A 12,436-nucleotide genomic window follows, 5' to 3' on the forward strand; every position below is an offset into this window, starting at 1 on the left:
GAAAAGAGCTTAATTTCCAAATATTTGGGGATTTTCCAGATTTTGCTGTTATTGAATTCTAACTTAACTCCACTGTTATCAAAGAATATATCCTATATGATTTCAATGCTTCGAAATTTACTGATACATTTTTATGGCCCAGCATATGGTTCTATTTTGGTGAGTTCCATGTGCATTTAAAAAGAATCTGTATTCTACCCTTGTTGGATATTGTGCTCTGTAAATGTCAATTAGGATTAGATAGTTGATAGTGTTGTTCAAATCTATGATATCCTTAATGATTTTCTCTGTACTTCTTATTTTAGTTACTGAGAGTATGTTAAAATATCCAACTCTGATTAGAGATTTGTCTTTTTCTATGTCAGTTTTTGCTTCATATAATTTGGAGCTCTGCTATTCAAGGCATATATATTTAGGATTGTTATGTCTTCTTGATGAAATGACCTTTTTATTGTTAGGAAACATCTCTCTGCCTCTCTACTAGTATTCATTGACTTGAAGCCTTTTTCGTCTGATTATTAATATAGCCATTCAAACTTTCATATGAGTAGTATCTGCATGGTATATCTTCTGTCCTTTTTTCTTTAAACTCTTCATGGCTTATATTCTAAATAAGTATCTGTAGATAGCATATTTTCAGCCTTGCTTTTTAAAAAATCTAGTCTGACAGTCTCTGCCTTTTAATTGAAGTATTTAGTCAGATTCCATTTAAAGTAATTTTTTATATGGTTGGTTGTAAGTCTACCACCTTGTTTTTTGTTTTCTATTGTGTCATCTCTTCTTTGTTTCTGTTTTCCTGTCATCGTTTAGGTTAATCAAATATTTTTTATTATTCTATTTCATTTCCACTATTGCTTTTTTTTTTTTTTTTTTTTTTTAGCTATATCTCTTTGCTTTATTTTTGTTGGTGGTTGCTTTAGGGGTTAAATATATATCCTTTACTTATCATGGTCTATTTTAAATTAATATCATGTGTAATAGAATTGTGTATAATAGAAAAACCTTACAGCAATATATTTCCATTTAACTTACTCATGTCCTTTTTGTTATTTATTGTCATACATTTTACCTCCACATATGTTATAAACCTTATATTACATTGCAGTTATTTTTGCTTTAAACAGACATTTGTCTTCTAAAGAAGTTAAGAAATGAGAGGGGAGAAAAGCCTTTATATTTACCCACATGTCAACAGACTTCATTTCTTTGTTTAGATTGAAGCTTCCATCTGGTATCATTTTTTTATTAGCCTACAGAAGAACTTCTTTAACTCTTCTTGTAGTACAAGTCTGTTGGTAACAAATTCTCTAAGCGCTCATCTGTCAAAAATGTTTTTATTTCACCTTCATTTTTGAAGGACGTTTTCACTCCTTTTAGAAATCTTTGTTGACAGTTTTCTCTCTCAGCACTTTAAAAATGTCATTCCATTTTCTTCTGGCTTGCATTGCTTCTGATGAGAAGCCAGGGATTGTTCTTATCATTACCATTGTTTCCTTTTATAGATTGCATCTTCTTTGTTTTCTAGTTGCTTTAATATTTTCTCTTGGTCTTTAGTTTTCAGCAATTTGATTAGGATTTAGCCAGCTTTGGTTCCATTTATGTTTATTCTGACTGTGCCTCAGAGATTCTTGGATCTGAGGGTTGATATTTTTCATTAAACTTGGAAATTCTTCTGCCATTATTTTCTCACATATTTTTTTTTCTTTTTTCTCTCTCTCCCTTCCCCTCTCTCCCTCCCTCTTTCTCCTTCCCCATCCCCCTCTTCCTAGTACTCCAGTTACATGTATGTTGGACTGCTTGATATTTTCCTGTAGGTCTCAGAGGTTCTGTCCTTTTTTTGTTCCAGCCCCTCCCCCCACTCCTTTGCTTCACTTTGTATACTTTCTATTGTCCTATTTTCCTGTCTTCAAATTCACTGAGATTTTCTTCTGTCATATCCACTCAGCTACTAAGAGTATCAGTAATTTTTTTCCATTTAAGATATTGTATTTTCTAGTTCGGTATTTCCATCTGGTTCTTTTTTAGTTTCCCTTTCTCTCTTGAGAATTCCCATCTCTTCACTCATTTTTAACTATCTTTTCCTTTAAAGTTGCAAGCATATTTATAAATCTGGTTTAAAATCCACGTGTGTTGGAGGCGGGGCAAGATGGCAGACTGGTGAGCTGTATGTTTTAGTTACTCCTCCAGGAAAGTAGGTAGAAAGCCAGGAACTGCGTGGACTGGACACCACAGAGCAATCTGACTTTGGGCATACTTCATACAACACTCATGAAAACGTGGAACTGCTGAGATCAGCGAAATCTGTAAGTTTTTGCGGCCAGGGGACCCGCGCCCCTCCCTACCAGGCTCAGTCCCATGGGAGGAGGGGCTGTCAGCTCCGGGAAGGAGAAGGGAGAACTGCAGTGGCACCCCTTATCGGAAACTCATTCTACTGATCCAAATTCCAACCATAGATAGACTGAGACCAGACACCAGAGAATCTGAGAGCAGCCAGCCCAGCAGAGAGGAGACAGGCACAGAAAAAAAACAACACGAAAAACTCCAAAATAAAAGCGGAGGATTTTTGGAGTTCTGGTGAACATAGAAAGGGGAAGAGCCCTGAGGCGCATATGCAAATCCCGAAGAAAAGCTGATCTCTCTGCCCTGTGGACCTTTCCTTAATGGCCCTGGTTGCTTTGTCTCTTAGCATTTCAATAGCCCATTAGATCTCTGAGGAGGGACCTTTTTTTTTAATCCTTTTTTCTTTTTCTAAAACAATTACTCTAAGAAGCCCAATACAGAAAGCTTCAAAGACTTGCAATTTGGGCAGGTCAAGTCAAGAGCAGAACTAGGAGAGCTCTGAGACAAAACGCAATAATCCAGTGGCTGAGAAAATTCACTAAACACCACAACTTCCCAAGAAAAGGGGGGTGTCCGCTCACAGCCACCATCCTGGTGGACAGGAAACACTCCTGCCCATCGCCAGCCCCATAGCCCAGAGCTGCCCCAGACAACCCAGTGTGACGGAAGTGCTTCAAATAACAGGCACACACCACAAAACTGGGCGTGGACATTAGCCTTCCCTGCAACCTCAGCTGATTGTCCCAGAGTTGGGAAGGTAGAGCAGTGTGAATTAACAAAGCCCCATTCAGCCATCATTTGAGCAGACTGGGAGCCTCCCTACACAGCCCAGCAGCCCAGAACTGCCCTGGGGGGACGGCACTCACCTGTGACATAGCACAGTCATCCCTCAACAGAGGACCCGGGGTGCACGGCCTGGAAGAGGGGCCCACTTGCAAGTCTCAGGAGCCATACGCCAATACCAAGGACTTGTGGGTCAGCGGCAGAGACAAACTGTGGCAGGACTGAACTGAAGGATTAGACTATTGCAGCAGCTTTAAAACTCTAGGATCACCAGGGAGATTTGATTGTTAGAGCCACCCCCCCCTCCCTGACTGCCCAGAAACATGCCCCATATACAGGGCAGGCAACACCAACTACACACGCAAGCTTGGTACACCAATTGGACCCCACAAGACTCACTCCCCCACTCACCAAAAAGGCTAAGCAGTGGAGAACTGGCTTGTGGAGAACAGGTGGCTCGTGGACGCCACCTGCTGGTTAGTTAGAGAAAGTGTACTCCACGAAGCTGTAGATCTGATAAATTAGAGATAAGGACTTCAATTGGTCTACAAATCCTAAAAGAACCCTATCAAGTTCAGCAAATGCCACGAGGCCAAAAACAACAGAAAATTATAAAGCATATGAAAAAACCAGACGATATGGATAACCCAAGCCCAAGCACCCAAATCAAAAGACCAGAAGAGACACAGCACCTAGAGCAGCTACTCAAAGAACTAAAGATGAACAATGAGACCATAGTACGGGAGACAAAGGAAATCAAGAAGACCCTAGAAGAGCATAAAGAAGACATTGCAAGACTAAATAAAAAAATGGATGATCTTATGGAAATTAAAGAAACTGTTGACCAAATTAAAAAGATTCTGGACACTCATAGTACAAGACTAGAGGAAGTTGAACAATGAATCAGTGACCTGGAAGATGACAGAATGGAAAATGAAAGCATAAAAGAAAGAATGGGGAAAAAAATTGAAAAAATCGAAATGGACCTCAGGGATATGATAGATAATATGAAACGTCCAAATATAAGACTCATTGGTGTCCCAGAAGGGGAAGAAAAGGGTAAAGGTCTAGGAAGAGTATTCAAAGAAATTGTTGGGGAAAACTTCCCAAATCTTCTAAACAACATAAATACACAAATCATAAATGCTCAGCGAACCCCAAATAGAATAAATCCAAATAAACCCACTCCGAGACATATACTGATCACACTGTCAAACACAGAAGAGAAGGAGCAAGTTCTGAAAGCAGCAAGAGAAAAGCAATTCACCACATACAAAGGAAACAGCATAAGACTAAGTAGTGACTACTCAGCAGCCACCATGGAGGCGAGAAGGCAGTGGCACGATATATTTAAAATTCTGAGTGAGAAAAGTTTCCAGCCAAGAATACTTTATCCAGCAAAGCTCTCCTTCAAATTTGAGGGAGAGCTTAAATTTTTCACAGACAAACAAATGCTGAGAGAATTTGCTAACAAGAGACCTGCCCTACTGGAGATACTAAAGGGAGCCCTACAGACAGAGAAACAAAGACAGGACAGAGAGACTTGGAGAAAGGTTCAGTACTAAAGAGATTCGGTATGGGTACAATAAAGGATATTAATAGACAAAGGGGAAAAATATGACAAACATAAACCAAAGGATAAGGTGGCTGATTCAAGAAATGCCTTCATGGTTATAACGTTGAATGTAAATGGATTAAACTCCCCAATTAAAAGATATAGATTTGCAGAATGGATCAAAAAAAATGAACCATCAATATGTTGCATACAAGAGACTCATCTTAGACACAGGGACACAAAGAAACTGAAAGTGAAAAGATGGAAAAAAATATTTCATGCAAGCTACAGCCAAAAGAAAGCAGGTGTAGCAATATTAATCTCAGATAAAATAGACTTCAAATGCAGGGATGTTTTGAGAGACAAAGAAGGCCACTACATACTAATAAAAGGGGCAATTCAGCAAGAAGAAATAACAATCGTAAATGTCTATGCACCCAATCAAGGTGCCACAAAATACATGAGAGAAACACTGGCAAAACTAAAGGAAGCAATTGATGTTTCCACAATAATTGTGGGAGACTTCAACACATCACTCTCTCCTATAGATAGATCAACCAGACAGAAGACCAATAAGGAAATTGAAAACCTAAACAATCTGATAAATGAATTAGATTTAACAGACATATACAGGACATTACATCCCAAATCACCAGGATACACATACTTTTCTAGTGCTCATGGAACTTTCTCCAGAATAGATCATATGCTGGGACATAAAACAAGCCTCAATAAATTTAAAAAGATTGAAATTATTCAAAGCACGTTCTCTGACCACAATGGAATACAATTAGAAGTCAATAACCATCAGAGACTTAGAAAATTCACAAATACCTGGAGGTTAAACAACACACTCCTAAACAATCAGTGGGTTAAAGAAGAAATAGCAAGAGAAATTGCTAAATATATAGAGATGAATGAAAATGAGAACACAACATACCAAAACCTATGGGATTCAGCAAAAGCAGTGCTAAGGGGGAAATTTATAGCACTAAACGCATATATTAAAAAGGAAGAAAGAGCCAAAATCAAAGAACTAATGGATCAACTGAAGAAGCTAGAAAATGAACAGCAAACCAATCCTAAACCAAGTAGAAGAAAAGAAATAACAAGGATTAAAGCAGAAATGAATGACGTAGAGAACAAAAAAACAGTAGAGAGGATAAATATCACCAAAAGTTGGTTCTTTGAGAAGATCAACAAGATTGACAAGCCCCTAGCTAGACTGACAAAATCAAAAAGAGAGAAGACCCATATAAACAAAATAATGAATGAAAAAGGTGACATAACTGCAGATCCTGAAGAAATTAAAAAAATTATAAGAGGATACTATGAACAACTGTATGGCAACAAACTGGATAATGTAGAGGAACTGGACAATTTCCTGGAAACATATGAACAACCTAGACTGACCAGAGAAGAAATAGAAGAACTCAACCAACCCATCACAAGCAAAGAGATCCAATCAGTCATCAAAAATCTTCCCACAAATAAATGCCCAGGGCCAGATGGCTTCACAGGGGAATTCTACCAAACTTTCCAGAAAGAACTGACACCAATCTTACTCAAACTCTTTCAAAACATTGAAGAAAATGGAACACTACCTAACTCATTTTATGAAGCTAACATCAATCTGATACCAAAACCAGGCAAAGATGCTACAAGAAAGGAAAACTACCGGCCAATCTCCCTAATGAATATAGATGCAAAAATCCTCAACAAAATACTTGCAAATCGAATCCAAAGACACATTAAAAAAATCATACACCATGATCAAGTGGGGTTTATTCCAGGCATGCAAGGATGGTTCAACATAAGAAAATCAATCAATGTATTACAACACATTAACAAGTCAAAAGGGAAAAATCAATTGATCATCTCAATAGATGCTGAAAAAGCATTTGACAAAATCCAACATCCGTTTTTGATAAAAACACTTCAAAAGGTAGGAATTGAAGGAAACTTCCTCAACATGATAAAGAGCATATATGAAAAACCCACAGCCAGCATAGTACTCAATGGTGAGAGACTGAAAGCCTTCCCTCTAAGATCAGGAACAAGACAAGGATGCCCGCTGTCACCACTGTTATTCAACATTGTGCTGGAAGTGCTAGCCAGGGCAATCCGGCAAGACAAAGAAATAAAAGGCATCCAAATTGGAAAAGAAGAAGTAAAACTCTCATTGTTTGCAGATGATATGATCTTATATCTAGAAAACCCTGAGAAATCGACGATACAGCTACTAGAGCTAATAAACAAATTTAGCAAAGTAGCGGGATACAAGATTAATGCACATAAGTCAGTAATGTTTCTATATGCTAGAAATGAACAAACTGAAGAGACACTCAAGAAAAAGATACCATTTTCAATAGCAACTAAAAAAATCAAGTACCTAGGAATCAACTTAACCAAAGATGTAAAAGACCTATACAAAGAAAACTACGTAACTCTACTAAAAGAAATAGAAGGGGACCTTAAAAGATGGAAAAATATTCCATGTTCATGGATAGGAAGGCTAAATGTCATTAAGATATCAATTCTACCCAAACTCATCTACAGATTCAATGCAATCCCAATCAAAATTCCAACAACCTACTTTGCAGACTTGGAAAAGCTAGTTATCAAATTTATTTGGAAAGGGAAGATGCCTCGAATTGCTAAAGACACTCTAAAAAAGAAAAACGAAGTGGGAGGACTTACACTCCCTTTGAAGCTTATTATAAAGCCACAGTTGCCAAAACAGCATGGTACTGGCACAAAGATAGACATATAGATCAATGGAATCGAATTGAGAATTCGGAGATAGACCCTCAGATCTATGGCCGACTGATCTTTGATAAGGCCCCCAAAGTCACTGAACTGAGTCATAATGGTCTTTTCAACAAATGGGGCTGGGAGAGTTGGATATCCATATCCAAAAGAATGAAAGAGGACCCCTACCTCACCCCCTACACAAAAATTAACTCAAAATGGACCAAAGATCTCAATATAAAAGAAAGTACCATAAAACTCCTAGAAGATAATGTAGGAAAACATCTTCAAGACCTTGTATTAGGTGGCCACTTCCTAGACTTTACACCCAAAGCACAAGCAACAAAAGAGAAAATAGATAAATGGGAACTCCTCAAGCTTAGAAGTTTCTGCACCTCGAAGGAATTTCTCAAAAAGGTAAAGAGGCAGCCAACTCAATGGGAAAAAATTTTTGGAAACCATGTATCTGACAAAAGACTGATATCTTGCATATATAAAGAAATCCTACAACTCAATGACAATAGTACAGTCGGCCCAATTATAAAATGGGCAAAGGATATGAAAAGACAGTTCTCTGAAGAGGAAATACAAATGGCCAAGAAACACATGAAAAAATGTTCAGCTTCACTAGCTATTAGGGAGATGCAAATTAAGACCACAATGAGATACCATCTAACACCGGTTAGAATGGCTGCCATTAAACAAACAGGAAACTACAAATGCTGGAGGGGATGTGGAGAAATTGGAACTCTTATTCATTGTTGGTGGGACTGTATAATGGTTCAGCCACTCTGGAAGTCAGTCTGGCAGTTCCTTAGAAAACTAGATAGAGAGTTACCATTCGATCCAGTGATTGCACTTCTCGGTATATACCCGGAAGGTCGGAAAGCAGTGACACGAACAGATATCTGCACGCCAATGTTCATAGCAGCATTATTCACAATTGCCAAGAGATGGAAACAACCCAAATGTCCTTCAACAGATGAGTGGATAAATAAAATGTGGTATATACACACGATGGAATACTACGCGGCAGTAAGAAGGAACGATCTCGTGAAACATATGACAACATGGATGAACCTTGAAGACATAATGCTGAGCGAAATAAGCCAGGCACAAAAAGAGAAATATTATATGCTATCACTAATGTGAACTTTGAAAAATGTAAAACAAATGGTTTATAATGTAGAATGTAGGGGAACTAGCAATAGAGAACAATTAAGGAAGGGGGAACAATAATCCAAGAAGAACAGATAAGCTATTTAACGTTCTGGGGATGCCCAGGAATGACTATGGTCTGTTAATTTCTGATGGATATAGTAGGAGCAAGTTCACAGAAATGTTGCTATATTAGGTAACTTTCTTGGGGTAAAGTAGGAACATGTTGGAAGTTAAGCAGTTATCTTAGGTTAGTTGTCTTTTTCTTACTCCCTTGTTATGGTCTCTTTGAAATGTGCTTTTATTGTATATTTGTTTTCTTTTTAACTTTTTTTTCATACAGTTGATTTAAAAAAGAAGGGAAAGTTAAAAAAAAAAAAAAAAAGAAAAACAAGGAAAAAAAAAGATGTAGTGCCCCCTTGAGGAGCCTGTGGAGAATGCAGGGGTATTCGCCTACCCCACCTCCATGGTTGCTAACATGACCACAGTCATAGGGGACTGGTGGTTTGATGGGTTGAGTCCTCTACCACAGGTTTTACCCTTGGGAAGACGGTTGCTGCAAAGGAGAGGCTAGGCCTCCCTATGGTTGTGCCTAAGAGCCTCCTCCCGAATGCCTCTTTGTTGCTCAGATGTGGCCCTGTCTCTCTAGCTAAGCCAACTTGAAAGGTGAAATCACTGCCCTCCCCCCTACGTGGGATCAGACACCCAGGGGAGTGAATCTCCCTGGCAACGTGGAATACGACTCCCGGGGAGGAATGTAGACCTGGCATTGTGGGACGGAGAATATCTTCTTGACCAAAAGGGGGATGTGAAAGGAAATGAAATAAGCTTCAGTGGCAGAGAGATTCCAAAAGGAGCCGAGAGGTCACTCTGGTGGGCACTCTTACGCACAATTTAGACAACCCTTTTTAGGTTCTAAAGAATTGGGGTAGCTGGTGGTGGATACCTGAAACTATCAAACTACAACCCAGAACCCATGAATCTCGAAGACAGCTGTATAAAAATGTAGCTTATGAGGGGTGACAATGGGATTGGGAAAGCCATAAGGACCACACTCCACTTTGTCTAGTTTATGGATGGATGAGTAGAAAAATAGGGGAAGGAAACAAACAGACAAAGGTACCCAGTGTTCTTTTTTACTTCATTGCTCTTTTTCACTCTAATTATTATTCTTGTTATTTTTGTGTGTGTGCTAATGAAGGTGTCAGGGATTGATTTGGGTGATGAATGTACCACTATGTAATGGTACTGTAAACAATCGAAAGTACGATTTGTTTTGTATGACTGCGTGGTATGTGAATATATCTCAATAAAATGAAGATTAAAAAAAAAATCCACGTGTGTTAATTCTGACATGTCATCTCTTGATCTTGGTCTATGATGTGTTTCTCTCCTTGTAGGGGTCACCTGCATGCTGGGTAGTTTTTTTTATTATATGCTGGACAATGTGGATCTCACATTATTGTGAGACTGGATTGTGTGGTTCTGCTTTAAAGAGTGTTCAGTTTAGTTCTAACAGGCAGTTAATTTCCTGGAAAATCAGCTTGATCCTGTAGAGGCTTGCTTTTAGGCTTTGTTGAGATGGGGCTAAAGTACTGCTTCCTCTATGGCCTGAGTATCCCTGCACCTAAGGTGTGACCTTTCTGGAGTCTCAACTGAATGTCTGCAGTGTTCAGCAAAGTCTATCCATTTTGGCTATCAGGATGCCACCATCTCCCAGCACTGTGCAAATCTCTATTCAGTTCACAACTTCCCAGTAGCTGTTCTCTTCCACGCCCTGAGGAGTCAGCTTTTTGTTGACCACAGATTCAGGCAAACTTCATGTAGATCTCTGGGACTTTTCCTGTGCACAGTTCCCTCCTCTCCATTTCCCTGTTCCAGAAATCCAGCTGTCTCAGAGCTCCAAACTCTAATTCTTGTTTCCTCTACCCAGTGGAGCTGCTGTTCTGTTTGGGCTCTACTTCTCCTGTGCTGTGGGTTGGAAAACACATGTAGATGGAAATCCAGGGTGATGTGGCACTCACTTTGTATGTTCCCCTCTCAAAAATCACAGCCTTATGCAGTCCATTATCCAATGCCCCAAAACAGTTGTTTCATATATTTTGCTCAGTTTTATAGCTTTTTTTTTTTTGTGGCAGGAAGGTAGGTATGATAATTGTTATTCCTTTGTGGAGTAACTGGAAGCTAAGCATGAGTTTGAATCCCAGCTCTGCCACTTACTGGCTCTGTGACCTAGGACGGGTTCCTTGACCTCTTTAAACCTCAGTTTCCTTATCTAAAAAACACACAGGTTATTCTGAGGGCTGAATAAGGCATAGCATACTTATCAGTAACTCTCAGTTACTGTCAGACTTTATTATTACTCATATTACCCTTAACTAGTGAAGCTGTCAACCCTTTGGATAAAGTCACTGATGTCATTTATACAATGAATTAAGCTGATCATTATTGAGGAATAAATCCTTGGTGATGGTTGTTGTTTTAAATGTTCATTTTATGCAGTTAATTTTTGGATTGTTTTTGGTTCTTCTGGTGTACAGAGAAAACTCCATGACCCTACAGATAAGAAAAACAAGATTAACAACTCATGAAAATATAGCCAAGAAGAGGGTAACCTGTATTTATTCATTCAACCCTTTTTGACTGATAGCTCCTGTGTGCTGGCTCAGGGCTAGAGACACAGTGGGGCTCAGTGACTAGTCAGGTGATTACACTATGGTGCCTTTCAATTATAAGTTAGTCTGTTTAGTATATAAATGAATCATGTTTCTGTGGACTATACACCATGACCCACCATTCCATGGGGGCAACAAACTTCCCCACCATTCCCTGCCTAGTAATGATGTGAATATGAACGCACTCATGGCACAGCACTCAGGAGTGTGTTAAGTAATTCTCCATCTGAATATAATTCTTCAGCACCAACCCAGAGAGCATCCAGTTCTGTTCTGTAATTCCAGGTGTAACTGGGGCCCTGCAGGAGTTTCTCTGTTGGCAGTATCCTTTATTAGGTGGCTGCCTTGCACCATTCATTTTTAATATGTTCTTTGCCAAATGCATTCTTTTTCATTCCCCATCTTCCTCCTCCGCTTCTTTTTTTATTTCCCAGCTTCTTTTTGATATTTATTTTTACTTGGACATACACCCACACAGAAAAATTCTTTTATATTTTTTTCAGTGACCTTCTCTGTCTCCACCCTCAGCGGGCAACACTGGGGTTCCTTTTTTCCTCATTCTTCTTTCTATTTAAAATTTAACAGGTGTCTCTCTGTTCCTCTCTCTTTCAGTCTGCTGTGGGCAACTGCTGAAAGGTGCTGTGGCAGACAGGTCAAATTTGGGGGAGCTGATCCGGCCCTTTTTTGAAAAGGATATGGCAGGTAGGCCACATTTCCCACTAACTGCCGAAATCTTACAGGCTCTGAAGAGGAATGGTTCCACGTGAGGCTCTCTGAGCAGCTGAGGGTTCAAAATTGGGGAAAACAGCCAGAAAATAGAAATTGGGGTTTCTTGTCAACAAAGGCCCACTTTCTTATTCATTGGTAAAGGCTGGCAGCGTCCAAGGCTGATCCCAGGTGAGGCAGGTTTGCGGATGGGAAGTGTATCATTGATGGTTTGGAATGTTTCTGTTTCTCAAGAATGTTTCACTTTTCTTAACTTATGACACTTAAAATTGAGAGCTGAGAGAGGTCACAGAGCTTCCCTATCCTTTATTATTTACTATATAAAAATATTTTGGGAAAATACACCTATTTAATCAGTTAATCAGTAGTCAGAAGTCAGAAGGTTCTGACAGCTTTCCAATGTGAGGGCTGAATTACCATTGGCCCTTGGAGGGTTAGACACCTATTT

At 39.1% G+C, this 12,436-nt stretch overlaps 1 protein-coding gene across 3 annotated transcripts in view; it reads left to right on the top strand.

The window, feature by feature from the left end:
* The window catches only part of AK8 (adenylate kinase 8), a 177,572-nt gene that overhangs the window by 79,688 nt on the left and 85,448 nt on the right, over positions 1-12,436 (top strand). For 2 of the 3 annotated variants that reach the window (XM_037798288.1, XM_037798290.1), the window contains one exon: positions 11,875-11,964. The exons of the other annotated variant lie outside the window; for it this stretch is intronic. In XM_037798288.1, coding sequence (XP_037654216.1) covers positions 11,875-11,964 — 90 coding nt within the window. The remainder of the gene's footprint in view (positions 1-11,874; positions 11,965-12,436) is intronic. 3 annotated transcript variants of the gene reach the window in all.

Source organism: Choloepus didactylus, chromosome 10 (genome assembly GCF_015220235.1).
Source record: "Choloepus didactylus isolate mChoDid1 chromosome 10, mChoDid1.pri, whole genome shotgun sequence".
Taxonomy (NCBI): Eukaryota; Metazoa; Chordata; class Mammalia; order Pilosa; family Megalonychidae; genus Choloepus; species Choloepus didactylus.